Here is a 14,620-nt window from a genome sequence, read left to right as displayed (position 1 = left end):
GAGAGAGAGAGAGAGAGAGAGAGAGAGAGAGAGAGAGAGAGAGAGAGTGTGAGTGTGTCAGGTATCGGCTTACTTATGCTGTTTTTTTAGAAATTTATAGGTCTTAAGTTTCTCTTTTGTGACATATTTCTATGTTCTTAAAATAATGAATTTACTTACAGAATCAGTAATTGTTAAGTTTTCAAAATGTGTTATTTCTGAAATATAAAGATGCTATAAGGCATATTAAAAACATGAAAATGGGTGAGAAGAGCTAGCTTAATGAGTAAACTGTTTGTCTTACAAGCATAAGACCTGAGTGTGGATCCCCAGGACCTATGTTCAACATCGTGTGGCATGCCAGTAATCCCAGAGCTGAGGAAGCAGAGACAGACAGATCAGCAGCAGTGGCTAGGAAGCTTGTCTCAGAAAATAAGGTGGAAAACAGCTGAGGAAGACACCAGATCACTACCTTTGTCCTCCACTCCAGCATGCCCAGAATGAGGACGTCAAATATCTGCAGAGCCAAGGCCGTCATAGCCCTGTGCTCAAGATTCCAAACACCTAAGAAACCTAAACTTCAAGAACTCTATGGCCTTGTCAACCTCTCTACTAAGCTAAGTCACTGTCTTAATGAACTGCTTGTCAAAGGCTGGCCTTTATATTGTGGTTTGCATTACACTTTTGATATCATAGAAGGAAATATCCAGCCACTCAAGACTAAAGCAGGATTGTAAATAGTAGTATTAGGTATTTCATAAATGCTCAAAATCTATAAACTCAAAGGGGGCTGGTGTCTGCAGCTTTTTCAGAGAACTCAAGATCAGTTACCTGCACCCACATGGCGTTTCCCAGCTGTCAATAACTCCACATCCAGGGCATCCAAAATCCTCTCTCTGACCTCCATAGGCACAAGGCACAAATATGTCACACATATATACATGCAGATAAAACACTCACACATGTAAAACTCAAAAACTTTAAAACAAAACAAAAAACTGAGAAAACAATATACAGGAGAAACAATACATGTTTTTAAAATGTGTTACACCAGAAGCTCTGGCTATAAACTCCAAAGAGATGACACTTAAATTCTAGCTTTCTCTAAATTTTGAGATGGTGTAACTTCCTTAAATAGCTGAATCATCACAGTTCTGAAGGATAGTTTCTGTAACTTAGGTTTCTAAAGACTGAAAACCTCATGAAGTAACGTAATGTTCTTCACAGGATAGAAATATCATTAAGGCCATCATTTTTAGGCCAACTATGATAATACTTTTCATCTGAGCCACTGATACTGGCATAGCTTTGTTCTAAAGCCTAACATTTACAAATTTAAATAACTTAGTTAAACATACCCCAGGTGTTCCTTTGCATTGCAAACAGCCATTTGCTAGGACTGCAAAATGTTGATGAAAATTTCAAGTTGCAAAGAAAACTGTGACGCACGTTAGAAATATTTTAAAAACTACCCTTCCTGCAATCCTTTTTGCGTATACAATCTCAGATGAGACTTGCTTTGTCTAAAGCTGAAGGACGTACTGACCACTCCCATTTATACGCAAACTACGTCAAGCGTGCCTTAAAACACAGGCGACTCTCAGCAGAGCTAATAGACACGCAGAGAGAAATAACACCAAACGGCTGTTTTCCTTCAGCGAAATAAGAGACCCTACTTACTCTCTAACTTGCATAAAGAAAGAACAATAATGAAGTGTGTATGTACAGAACACAGAAGATTACACAGGCGAGCCAGAGGACCTGGAAAAATTGTGGTGCAAAATCCCCCTGAATCCCCCCTCCTACCGTAAGACATAGAAGCCACCACTGAAGCCCAGCACACCCAATGTCCTGTTGCTACATTTACAGTTCCAGTTATTTCAGGAATCCAGACTATTCGGATTTAAACAATGTACTGTAAATATTGAATGCTCAAATACTGTTGAACAAAACTGAAAACAATCTATAAAGGACTTGAAGAAAAACTTGAAAATTCCCTATATCCTGAATTTACTACTTTGTGTTTTATATGTTTTGATTGGAGGTGGGGGAATGCTGTTGAAATTTTGCTAAATTCTTATCATGTAGACATTCAATTTCTATCTGCGGACACAAATCATGAAGAAGCCATATCACTAATTGATTTCTAGTGAGGTTTATACTACAGAAAGTTGGAAGAATTGTTAGTGATTCTAGAACAGAAAAAGGCTTTGTTGTACTTAGGAAATTGGAATCAAATGAAATCAACAGAATAGTAAAGATATGAAACAGCTTGCCTAAGGTTACACTGTTACTGACCAGACAAAAAATTACAGACACACACACACATACTTTATTATCTTTATATTCTTTATCTTTATAGTGTATCTTTATATATTTAAGGATACACAAGAAATAAATGAACGAGTTAGGATTCAAAATATGTTCAAAGCTCATGGTCTCTCCTTTGAATTTCATTACCTTGTCTAGAAAGGCATAATTTCTAAACATAACCTAAATTTAAACCTATAAACTAATAGTATCTAAAATTAAATACCTTAATAACTATGGTTGGGAATGCAATTCATTGGTAGCGTGCTTGCCCAGGACACACAATAGCATAACTTCTGCTCCTAATACAGCAAAAAGGGAGTTGGGGAGAAGAGGAAAAAAGTATATGTATTCGTGTATATTTAACCTTTGAAAATTTTATTTGCAGCTGGGTGTGGTAGTGTACACCTTTAACCCCAGCACTGAGGAGGCATAGGATGATGGATCTCTGTGAGTTTGGGGCCAGCCTGGTCTACACTGTGAGTTTCAGGACAGCCAAAACTTCATATTAAAAATTCTGCCTCAAAAAAGAAGCCAACTTTTAATTTTCTTAATTTTCCTTACTTTCAGTATCATTCATGTTAGCTGAATTAAATAAAGCATCAGCTACAACACTTGTATGTTATACAGAAACTGAAAGAAAAAAATAACATGTATATCCTGCAGTGTGAAGGAATATGAATTTTTAAATTACATTTATTAATTGGGGAAGGGGCATGCAGATGTAAGGTATATGTATGGAGATCAGAGGACAATCCTCATAAGGAGGGACCAGTAATTAAATTTACCTAATGCCATCTTGCTGGCTTTTAATGAGAAAAAAGTTAAGTAGACTATCTTCCAAGGGTGACATCCAATACATCTAAAATTACTGTTTCAATCACAAAAATTCAATTTTATCACAATTCTTCCAAAGAAAGATTCAAAGTTAAACTTATACTAAGAGAATACAGAGTCATTTCCTAAAGCAGAATGCAGTTTAGCTGTATGGAAAATGGTAATAAGAATATGCTAAGTCTACATGATTAGTACGTGAGTTTTCTGCAGAAAAACTTACAGTCCCCAAGTTGCAAGATGACAAGAAAGAGAGTAAGATGAGTGGATTGTTACATGGCCACAGTGAAAACAGAGAAGGTATGGAACACCTACTAACAGGAGGGTGGAAAGAATTCTGAAGGAACTACCCTGCAAAGCTAAAAAAGACAAACTCATCCTTGCGGCCATGGGTTACTAAACAATGCCCAGTACCATGTGTGGGATAAGTCCTTATTAGTTACTGGCCAGGAAGACCCAGGCTTTGACATTCTTTCTGCCTCCTCTTCCTCAGTGCCACTAAACTACTCCTCCTGGTCACCAACCAAAACTAGATAAGACCCTTTGCAAAAGATTCCACACATCATACATGCATGGTGGAGAGAAATCAGGCTGGAACTGGATGAAGATTCCCTCCATGTCACCTAGTTTTCATAGACCCAGAAGGTGCCAGGCAGGCTGCTGGGGAAGGGCGGGCACTCAGTCCTAGTGTAGTTAAAGCACATGCATTTCTACTAGGCTACAGTGAATAGTGGTTTTTTTTTTTTGGTTTTGTTTGTTGGTTTGTTTGTTTGTTTTTTAACCTGTGGATCATCCTGGATTTTTTACAGTGATTTTATATAACTGTTCTCATGAACATGACTTCCCTGATTTGGAAACCAATCTTATTTTCAGGATCCTAGGAGGGTCCAAAGCTGAAAATAGCAGTATATTAGGAAGTATTTGTTAGAATTTATGACAAGCACTTTGTGTATAATACCTCATTTAATTTTTCCACAACTCTAGATATATGTTTATGGGGGTAGAGACTAAAGTTTGAAAGAGAAATACCAAAGTCCTAAAGCTAATTAAACAAAAAATCCTTAACACTCAGTCTGCCTACTACAAAGCGATCTTCCATAAAATACTTTTCTTATTGATATCTTATTTCTGGTTTTGAGATACCATATATATATATATATATATATATATTGTATTTGTTGAGAAAAAAACTTTGACAAAGATTACTGAACATTCAAGTTATACTTTTATGGGTAATTTACAAGCAAACCATGTTAAAATTACCTACTGGAGAAATATTAACAAGTATCTACTATGGGAGTATGCTTTCCCAGGAGCTCAAAGTACTGTAGTGAAAAGCTATGTTTGCTATCATGGAGCTGACATTCAGTTAAAGGACAAAGTGGTAAGGAGTGATTTTAAAAAGAACAAAAATAAACAGGGGCTAGGGAAATGTCTCAGCGGCCAAGGGCGCTTGGTGCTCTTGCAAAAATTCCGAACCTATACAGCGGCGAACAGCCATCTGTAACTCTAATCCAGGGGATCTGATGCCCATTTCTGGCTTCCCTGAGAACCAGACACATGTAAAGCAATACATAGACGTGGGCACACATATAAAATAAAAACAAATAAAGTATTTTAAAAATAATAAAATATATATCAGATGGCATTAAGAGTTATAAAGAAAAACAAGGATTAAGGCGGAAGAGGGAAAATACTATTTTACTATTCTGAAGACAGGGAAGGCAGGCCTCTCTTAGGTTCCCACTACAGAAAGGGTGGAAGCAAGGTATACAACCATGTAGGGGAAGCTCGTGACAGGCACACAAGCACAGAGACTCCAGGGAGAGTGAGCTCTTTCTAAGAAAGTCAGTGACGGAGGAGTGAGGTGATAGGAAGGAAGCCGAATGCTGATGGCTAAGTAAGACCTGAAGGTCATGCAGGGATCTGCATGGGTAGAGAAGACAGAAACCAGCTAGAATGCCTCACAGTTAAAAGATAAAACGATAGGGTCAAAAAGGATTTCAACAAAGAAAATTATTATAACACCAAAACTTTTTTTATCACTGTGCAGTTGCAAGCTCTCCTGATGAAGCAAAGGATAGCAACTCACTTCACTGGTCAGCGTGCTTATTTCTCGGTCAGCTTTATGCAATTTGCTGATTAAACAGGTATTTTGTTCATTGCTTGATTGTAGCTCTTTTTCTAAGCGTTCAGCCTGTAGTTTAGCTGACTGCTTTTCAGCCTTCAAGACAAAAGATTTTAAAATATATCCATAATCTTTCACATTACATTAAAAATAAGCATTATTTAAAATGCCTGTGCAATCAAACACAAAAATTAATTATTCAAAACTTAAGCAACACTAACATGTCTTAAAGTAAGTTTTCTCAAACAGACCTGCAGAATTCAAATTCATTTCTTTCAGGAGAGAAAGTACTCACTTATCTTAATATGGGAATGCTGACATAATTCTAACATTTTTTAGACTGTCTAGTTCACAACAGTTATGAAAAAGCATTTTAAAAAGTAGACAAGGAGAAGGCTTACAAGGCCCAGGAATTGGGTAAAGGAGCTTGCTGCCAAGCCCTGTGACCTCACCTGGATCCCCAGGCCCTACATGGTGGAAGGCGAGCACCCAGCCTCCCTAGCTGTACTCTGATGGCTACACAGGTGCTGTGGTACACAGGCCTCACACACGCTTCTCAATGGAGATTAAAAAAAACAAAAAACAAAAACAAAAACAAAAGAAGAGACAGACAAATTCTCAACTGTCCTGGAGCCTTCTGAAACATAGGCAAAGAGGCTTCTGATCTTATCACACAATTAAATCTCTAAATTACCAGAAATTTCTTCAAAGTGATACTCAAAGTACTCTTACCAGAGAAGAAAAACTAAAAGCTTTGAAACATTTCTACTCACGACAAATAAAATGAGTGCTTCTACACTTACAGGATAACTTCAGGTTTATGTTTTCTATGCGTTTTAATGTATTTAAAAAGGACTTTGGGCAGGAGAAATGGCTCAGAGGTTAAGAGCACTGATTGCTCGTCCAGGGATTCTGAGTTCAATTCCCAGCAACCACACAGTGGCTCACAACCACCTGTAATGGGATCCGACGCCCTTTTTTGTTGTGTCTGAAGACAGCTACAGTGTACTCATATACACAAAATAAATAAATAAATCTTTAACAAAAATAAAAAGGACTTTGTTCAGCAAATAAGTCAGAGAACAATTATTTTCTTCAAATGTAAAATGGTATTTCTTTGCATATAACAACAGCCATGAAATACTAGAGAAAAATACTATTTGCTGTCATGTATTTATTTTTCATTACATCTGACAAATGATAAAAATTAAACATGGGCTCTCCAGACGGCGGGACGGCAGGGCCCGGCGTGGCCGCCGATGAGTCGGGGAACCATGCCCCAGCCCGGAGCGTGGCCCGGAGCGAGCTGCGCTGAGACGCCGGGGCGCGAGGCAGGGGCCACGGCGCAGGACGGCGGGAAGGTGACGACCGGCTCGCAGCCCCGGGCCGCGACGCGATGCCCGGCCGAGCACGAGGAGGACATGTACCGTGCTGCAGATGAAATAGAAAAGGAGAAAGAATTGCTAATACATGAAAGAGGGATATCAGAACCCAGGTTAAGTGTGGCTCCTGAAATGGATATTATGGACTACTGCAAAAAAGAATGGAGAGGAAATACTCAGAAAGCCACATGTATGAAAAAGGGCTATGAGGAAGTTTCTCAGAAATTCACTTCCATAAGGCGAGTTCGTGGTGATAACTACTGCGCATTGAGGGCCACACTGTTCCAGGCCATGAGCCAGCTGGCCGAGCTGCCCCCCTGGCTGCAGGACCTGGAGCTCACACTGTTACCAGAAAAACTGATAAACAAGTATGCCTGGATCAAACAGTGGAAACTTGGACTGAAATCTGATGGGAAGAGTGAGGACCTGGTTGAAAAAATTAAGGAATCCCTTGCCCTGCTAAGGAAGAAGTGGGTAAGCCTGGCTGCAATGAAAACTCCTGAAGCGAGGCAGACAGCTTGCGATGAACTGTTCACAAATGAAGAGGAGGAGTACAGCCTCTACGAAGCTGTAAAGTTCCTAATGCTAAACAGAGCCATCGAACTGTATGATGACAAGGAGAAGGGAAAGGAAGTTCCGTTTTTCTCTGTGCTCTAGTTTGCCCGAGACACGTCAAATGACCCTGAGCAGCTCCTGAGGAACCACCTAAACCAGGTGGGACACACTGGTGGCCTTGAGCAGGTTGAAATGTTCCTTCTTGCCTATGCTGTTCGCCACACCATCCAGGTGTACCGGCTGTCCAAGTATAACACTGAGGAATTCATCACAGTCTATCCCACTGATCCCCCCAAGGACTGGCCAATGGTGACGCTCATAGCTGAGGATGATCGGCACTATAACATCCCTGTCAGACTGTGTGAGGAGACAAGTCTGTGAGGGACACACATGTCAACAGCCAAGAGATGCACATGTGCAGCTCCTCCTCTGGGGCCTCAGATCTGTGGGTCTCCAAGGACAATCTGGGAGAACTCTTGGGCCCCTGAAGCCAACTTTGGACTGATATGATCTGAAGACTAGCTGTTGATAATGAGAATTAATTAGCCAAGCCTTCATTCATTGTTCTGTTACACAGTATGTTTCACTGGGGGCTTCAGCACGTGCCTTTGGAAGGTGCAAACTGTGTCTCCATAAGGCAGATGTTTTTGGGTCAGAGGAAACTGTTTGGAAAGGAATCTGTCCAATGAAAGTTCTAACGGTAAACTGGTTTTTACTTCTCTTTTTAAAACAGTAGTTTTGTTTTTTATTTTTATTCCTTTTTTTGGGGAATGGTGGTGATGGGTCTCATTAGTGGTCTTCCTATGAGATATGCTTAAATAGTAGTGTCCAGGGATGAGTAGTTTCAGTGTCTTTGGTAGCCTCATCTGCTTTTGGAGGCATGGGCAGTGAATTTATATGCCAATTAACATATTTAAAGCATAATGTCTCTTAGAAGACTAAGAATGGGGTCCCAGAGTAGTTTTTTGAAGGCTGGGAGAGGTTCAGAAGAGAGTGGGGAGGAGTTTAGGCTTTGGTTGGTGAGGCTTTGTACCCTGGCATTGGGAGATCCTCTTTGTACATGTGTTGGGGTTGCTCTAGTGTTGGGGTTGTGGATTTCAGTGATTCCAGTGTTTATAGAGGTGGAAATCTAAGCTTGTCACTCAAGTTCACAGGTGGGTGCCCCTTTTCAAGCTGCTGACGATGCAGTGTGCTGATGAGCCCATGTAACTCATCCTGTGACAGGATGTGACACAGCCAACTACCTGGGATGTCTGATAAGCAAGTCAGAGAAGAAGCATGTGCTAAGCAGTCCAGAAGTGTGATGAGGTGCTAGGAACCTAGGAGGCAGCCAGGCTGGCTAGGATAGCTCTGTCTGCATGGCATGAGCCATGTTCCTGACTTGGGCAGGGGTAACTGGGGAGATGTCCTGAGCATGGGTTGCCTTGGGCCCTTTATTTCCCTCGGGGAACATAGCCTATGGCCTTTGTTCTTGGTGACCAGACATATCCTTCTTTAGGATTCCACCTGTAGCACCTGAATATTCAAAATTTGTTGGTGGTGTTATCCTCATGTGTTGAACTTATTTTATGATAGTTAAAATTCTTAATTGGACTTAATTTCATATGGACGATAAGCAACTTGTTTTGAGAAGAAAGACAACCCTTTAAAATATAAATTTTGGTTTCAATAAAAATTAAGTCTTACGAATGAAAACTCAGGATATAAAAAGCAATCAGACCCTTGTAGTATTTCTTACATTGCCTTGTGAGTAAAATCACCACATTTCATTAACAAAAAAAAAAAAAAAAAAACATGGGCTCTTCTGAAAAATGTCCCAAATGAGCCATCCGACTTTTGTCATCATTCAGCTTACCCGGAAAATAATCACTCTAGACTACCTTGGTCAAACCTCACACTGGGACCAGATACTCTATTCAACTGCAACTTTATCCTTACTGTCACTGTGTCAATATATTAAGGACTACAGAATGGCAACTTACACTATCTTTCTGTAAACTGGCTTAATTCTAATGTTCAATGTCTCTAACAAGTTTAACCGTGGAAATCAACAAGGACTGACATAGACTTCACCCTCCCCAAGGAATTTCTATTCTTTAAACTTACTAACACATTCCATGTACCAGCTGATCACCCCAATCATCATTTAGTATCTCGAAACTGAATATTAACTACAAACCAGGTGCCTATAATTTCCTTCTAGCTCAGCCATTTCATAACTATCCCCAAGGAGGAAAAGACAAACTGATCAAAATAAATGAAAACATAAAGTAGTATCTCTGCTCCATCTTAGGCCCCATGAACTAAGAGGCATCAGCATGTCTAAATACAATGGACGCTATGAGTTTTCCTAAGTGACTCCTCTAGAAGTCCCAGTGTGGCTCTGCCAACACTCTTCTTTCTGTAACAAGCTCAGGGAAAGAATTCAGTCAAGATCTGGATCCATTAGTAGCCAGCTGACTTTTATCACTTTGGCTAGAGAGCTGTTTTAAATATATAATATGTCTGCTCAAATAGAATTTATGACTTTAAGGTTTTAAATTCTAATGTAAGAAATTTATGATTTCAAAATAATTATTCTTTCTGTTTTTAGATGACTTTGGTCTTGAAAACTTGGGGGGATATTTTGTATATTATATTCTGTGACATTTTAAAGTCATTTCACTCAGAAGATGACTCCCAATGAATGAATATCCCCTCATAAATATGTAGCACAGCCACTGCTGATCAGTCAAAACCTTTCTTCTTCACATGTACACTTGAGAGTACGCAAATGCGTCAGCATTAGATCGCCAAGCATTTATTTGTGTTCTAAAAACCAAAGGCTCGTCAAGTGCACTCTTATAACTTATGCCGTACTACTCTTCTGGGACGCAATTAAAACCTTACCTCCAAGGATCTGAGTGTAGCCTGCATCTCAGCCAACTGCCTCACCTGTATTCTTTGGACATTTTCTACCTGAGCACCAGAATTCTCTTTCTCAGCCCTTAATTCTGCTACTTCAGCCTCTAAGCTTTTCACTTTCTGAAGCAAATGGGCTTTTTCTCGAACAAGTTGCTCCACTCGTTTGCTGTCTCTCGTGGGATCAACACTCAGCAGCTGGTGATGTAGCTCCTCTTTGTCCTTCTCCAGCCGTGCAACCTAATAATTGGAAAGGAAGTATACAAGCTCTAAATGATTGAATTCTCAGTCATGAACATGCTTTACAAGTCAGTAAATTAAAATTAAAAATCACACAACATGAAAGCTCAGGTGTGGAAATGAAGTAAAAAGGAAAACCATCTAAAATGTCACGTTTCTCATTCTGTACTCAGCATGACTCAATTTTAAGGGAAAGGACACTGCCCTATTTTTCCCTCTCTAACCACAGTGTCTGGCACAGAGCTTAATCAGAAGCTGACTAAAATTCAAAATTGTAAATATTACAATAAAATAATTATTTAAAACACATAAACTTCACAAGCCCATGATAGAAATTCATGCAAGGCCAATACAATGACTACTCCTAAATTTCTTCTTACTTTCTTGGCTTACTCTCCTTAATTCTTTGGCTATGTCTAGGCTAATAAATCATCTGTTTGTGAGGAACTAATTCACACAAAATCTGTATAAATAAATACAAAAACATCTAATGAACTTTTAAAGTAATGGCCAAGTTTACTAAAGTCCTAACTGTAATTATAGCCTGGGTCTTATCATGTTCACTATTCCAAGGTTTATTACAGTCAAGAGGCAAGAAACAAGTAGTATTCTGTTTCATAACACCTTTCATTGCCAGATGACACATGCTTCCAAGTCAGTAGGTTCCAAATAGTTTCCTAACCTGAGGCATTTCAGAGGCCCCTTGCTGCTGAGGATTAAGGGACTAAGCACTGAGAATACAAATCCCTACCCCCTTTTTGGTGATCTTCCTCTTCCTAGTTTAGGATAACTTATCACCACGTCTTCTTTTAACTTATTTTAATTTTCATCTTTGTCTGAGTGGTGCCAGGGATTGTACCCAGGACCTTGAACAAGTTCCATCAGTGTTCTACAGTGAGGTACAAGACCAGCCCCATCAGCAATTCTTTTCTATTTATTTCTCTATGCCAGGGTTACCCTTCATTCTTCAATTGTACACACTGCAAAAAGCAAGACCAGTAGGTAGTTATAGCCGGAATGAACACTTAGGACTCGATCTAAGTCACAAGGATACAAGAAAATGCTCTGGGACATAGACAATGCTGGCTGGCCACTCACAGAAGTTAAAGTGAGAGCTTCCACAGGCTGTCTCCTCATTTCAAAACACAAGTGAGGCTCTCCCTGATCTTTTTTAGCCCTACAACTTACAAATTCCAAGTCTAAATTTGTACATGATGGATATTAAAGATATTAACAGGGCATAAAGATGAAGATGTCTAGTATGTAAACATATTTTTTGAGAAAAATAAAACTTATTCATAAAGACAAGCATTGAAAGTCCAACTAACAGCTCAGTGATATACTCATTTAGTATGTACAAGACACTAGGGTTTAATTCCAAGCACCATGCCCACTCCCCACAAAAACAAAACAAAAACAAAAAACTCCAAATAAACAGAAAAAAGTATAACTAATTCATCTCTCCTGTTACCTCCCCAATCTTTATGTAGAATAATTCTCTTCCAGGTTTGTTCTTGGACTACATTTATTCAGTTTCTTCCTCCTTCAACTAACTATGAGTCTGTATTAAGTCACATTATTTAACTTATAAAGAATTTCCTAAACGTACTGTATTTACATCGTTTTCATCCCTCCCTATATCCTCTCCACCCCCATCTTCCTCTATATGTTCTCAAATTCATTACCTCCTTTTCTAATTACTGTTTCTGGAAATACTGTAGATGAACAGACATACACACATACAACCTACTGAGTCCAGTTACTGTTGCCCATATGTACATGTATGCAGGGCTGACCACTTTAAATGGAGAACTTGTTGGGGGGTCTCTCATCTCTGGAGAAACCAGACTCTCCCTCCCTTAGCAGCCACTGACTGCCTGTAGTTAGTTCTTCAGAGGGTAGAGCCTTGAGAAAATTTCCCCCACCTCTGGCATGTTGAGTGATGTAGTCGTAAGCAGGCAACCACACAGTTGAGACTTGGTGGATGCAGTACCCGTGACTTGTCTAGAAGTCACTTTCTCACAGCAATTGTCCTGGTTCTGACTCTAGAAGCTTTCTGCCCCTTCTTCTGTGATACTCTGTGAGCCTTAGGTATAGAGGCTGTGCTGTAGAGGTCCCAACCAGGGTTGTGCATCCCAATCACATACTCTCTCCATTCTGACCAGATATAAATCTCTGTAGCATTCTCCAACTGCTGCAGAAGAAGCTTCTTTAATGAAGGATGAGAGATATACTTCTCTAAAGATAAATATTTAGGACAATTGAAAGCCATATTTATTTAAATATCAGTAGGTTACCCTCTAGGGTCTATGATCTTTCCATGGGTTCTTGGCTGAGTTTACAGCAGTAGACATGTAGTCCCTCCTACTGAGTAGGCCTCAAATCCAATTAGATGACTGCTGGTCTACCCCCAAGATCTAAGTGCCATTATTGCACTACTGTGGCAGCTTGCCTAGCTAGTGGTTACTGGTGTCCACAGGCTTTACAGCTGGGTACAACCACTGATTACTTTTCTCCCTTGGCAGCTTGCAGAGCACCTTCAAATCCTATGGGAGTTAGACCTCAGGGAAGAGCCTTCGGGTGAGTACCGATTCCTCAAGTCCTGTGACAAAAATATATGGTGTCTTCAGCAACAGCCTTCAAGTTCTAGAAGGCAATCAAGGGCACTGGAGCTAGCCTATATTGTTTTCCAGTTTCTTGAACACCCCTGATAAGCCATTACTTTTATCTCAGCTTCAGTTTAAGTGAAGGGCTTAAGCTGGGTGATTTTGTAAGATACTGTTTAGCATTTGCATAAAGTAACTCAAATACATGTTTTGTTTGGGCAGTGGTGGGGACTAAATGCAGAGTCATAAACTTGGTAATGTAGCGTTTTGCCACTAAGCTACATCCTCAGCTGCAAGCAGTTATAACATGCTATTGTTATTGGTAGGATGGCTCAGCTAGGCAAGAAGGTATAGCACAGGTTTAGACAACAGTGCCTTTAGGTGAGATAAAAATTAGTAGCCATACTTTTACAGTGCCCATTTTAAATATAAGGTCATGCAGCTAGCACTTGAGAGGCACTTGTATGAGACCTGCAGTGACAGCTGAAGCAATGACAACTACCAAATGGCACTCTAAATTAGAAGTTACATGACTCCTCAACCACACCTCACTATCAAAAACCCTTCCTACCCAAACTGTTGACCACTGCTTTCTAAGTACTAATCTCATGAATCACTTGCAAACCGAATACTAAGTACTTTGTATCCAGCATTATTTTAGGCAGTGAAGACATGTACTGCTCAGCAGATGCAAACACAAAGCCTGCAGTTGGGCAGCCGATTATATTCCATCACTGCCATCACCACACTCCCGGCTCATCCATCTAGGCAGAGATTTTGGACACATCCTCAGTTCTGTCTTTTCTTCCTCTGTTAATCAGATTCGCATGTCATTTTCCTCGATGTCCTTCATTTGTTTTTATCTCAGTTCTTCCTCTAAGGTCCTTCTCTAACATCTCTTCTGTGACGTCTGCCCCAGTCTGCCTGTACTGCACTTACATTCACACTCACTTTATTCTCCTTAGAATAAAAACTTGCTCGACAGGTAAGACATTTGCTATTAACCAATTTTGCTTTTCTAAAAGCTGAAGTAGAAAGAAAACTGGACAGGGACAGATCAGGGATTACAGAGAGTGGATGGCTTCTTTTTCAAAGGACAATAGTATCGCTCCATAACCCTGAGGCACACACAGGGAAAGGCAGAGTACCTAACTGCTGTGATCCATCCTTGTCTTTGTTGCCTTTATGGTGCAGCATACAGGAACAGTTAAGCTCTACAATCAAGCACATAGACTTTGTTTTCCAGCATTTTAAAGCTACTCCTATACTTCCTTCTAGCTTGTAAGAACGCTGTCATTTTTACCTGCTCTCTTCTGCAAACAGTGTCCTTCCAACTATTGTTTAATTTATTTGAGACAACAACATTCTACATAGCCCAAGATGGCCTTAAAGTTGTAGTCAAGGCTCAGCTTAAACTCTTAAAATGTTTTATTTCTTAATTATGTGTACAGGTGTGTGACTCTGTGTGGAAACGTGCACTTGAGAACAGGTGGGGGCTAACAAAAGCCGGAGCTGGAGTCATAGGCAGTAATGGTTCACTCAACATGGTGGCTGGGGACCAGAGAGCAGTGTGCATTCCTAACCACTGAGCCCCACCTCTCACCTTGAACTCTTATTCCTCCCGACTCAGTCTCCGAAGTGCTAGGATTATAAGCATGTATCATCATGCCCAGCTTGGATTTTTA

At 40.0% G+C, this 14,620-nt stretch overlaps 1 protein-coding gene and 1 pseudogene across 4 annotated transcripts in view; one reads left to right on the top strand and one right to left on the bottom strand.

Annotated features, from left to right (window-relative positions):
- Cep83 (centrosomal protein 83) overlaps positions 1-14,620 on the bottom strand; it is a 104,441-nt gene that overhangs the window by 41,855 nt on the left and 47,966 nt on the right. For all 4 annotated transcript variants that reach the window (XM_028783054.1, XM_028783055.1, XM_028783057.1 and 1 more), the window contains exons 6-7: positions 10,078-10,329; positions 5,216-5,347 (exon numbers count right to left, since the gene is read on the bottom strand). In XM_028783054.1, the coding sequence (XP_028638887.1) occupies positions 5,216-5,347; positions 10,078-10,329 (384 nt within the window). The remainder of the gene's footprint in view (positions 1-5,215; positions 5,348-10,077; positions 10,330-14,620) is intronic.
- LOC114634462 lies at positions 6,511-7,646 on the top strand (annotated as a pseudogene).

This window comes from Grammomys surdaster, unplaced genomic scaffold (assembly GCF_004785775.1).
Source record: "Grammomys surdaster isolate TR1022 unplaced genomic scaffold, NIH_TR_1.0 958, whole genome shotgun sequence".
Taxonomy (NCBI): domain Eukaryota; kingdom Metazoa; phylum Chordata; class Mammalia; order Rodentia; family Muridae; genus Grammomys; species Grammomys surdaster.
Note: the sequence above shows the minus strand (reverse complement) of the source record. Positions and strands in the feature narration are given on the sequence as shown.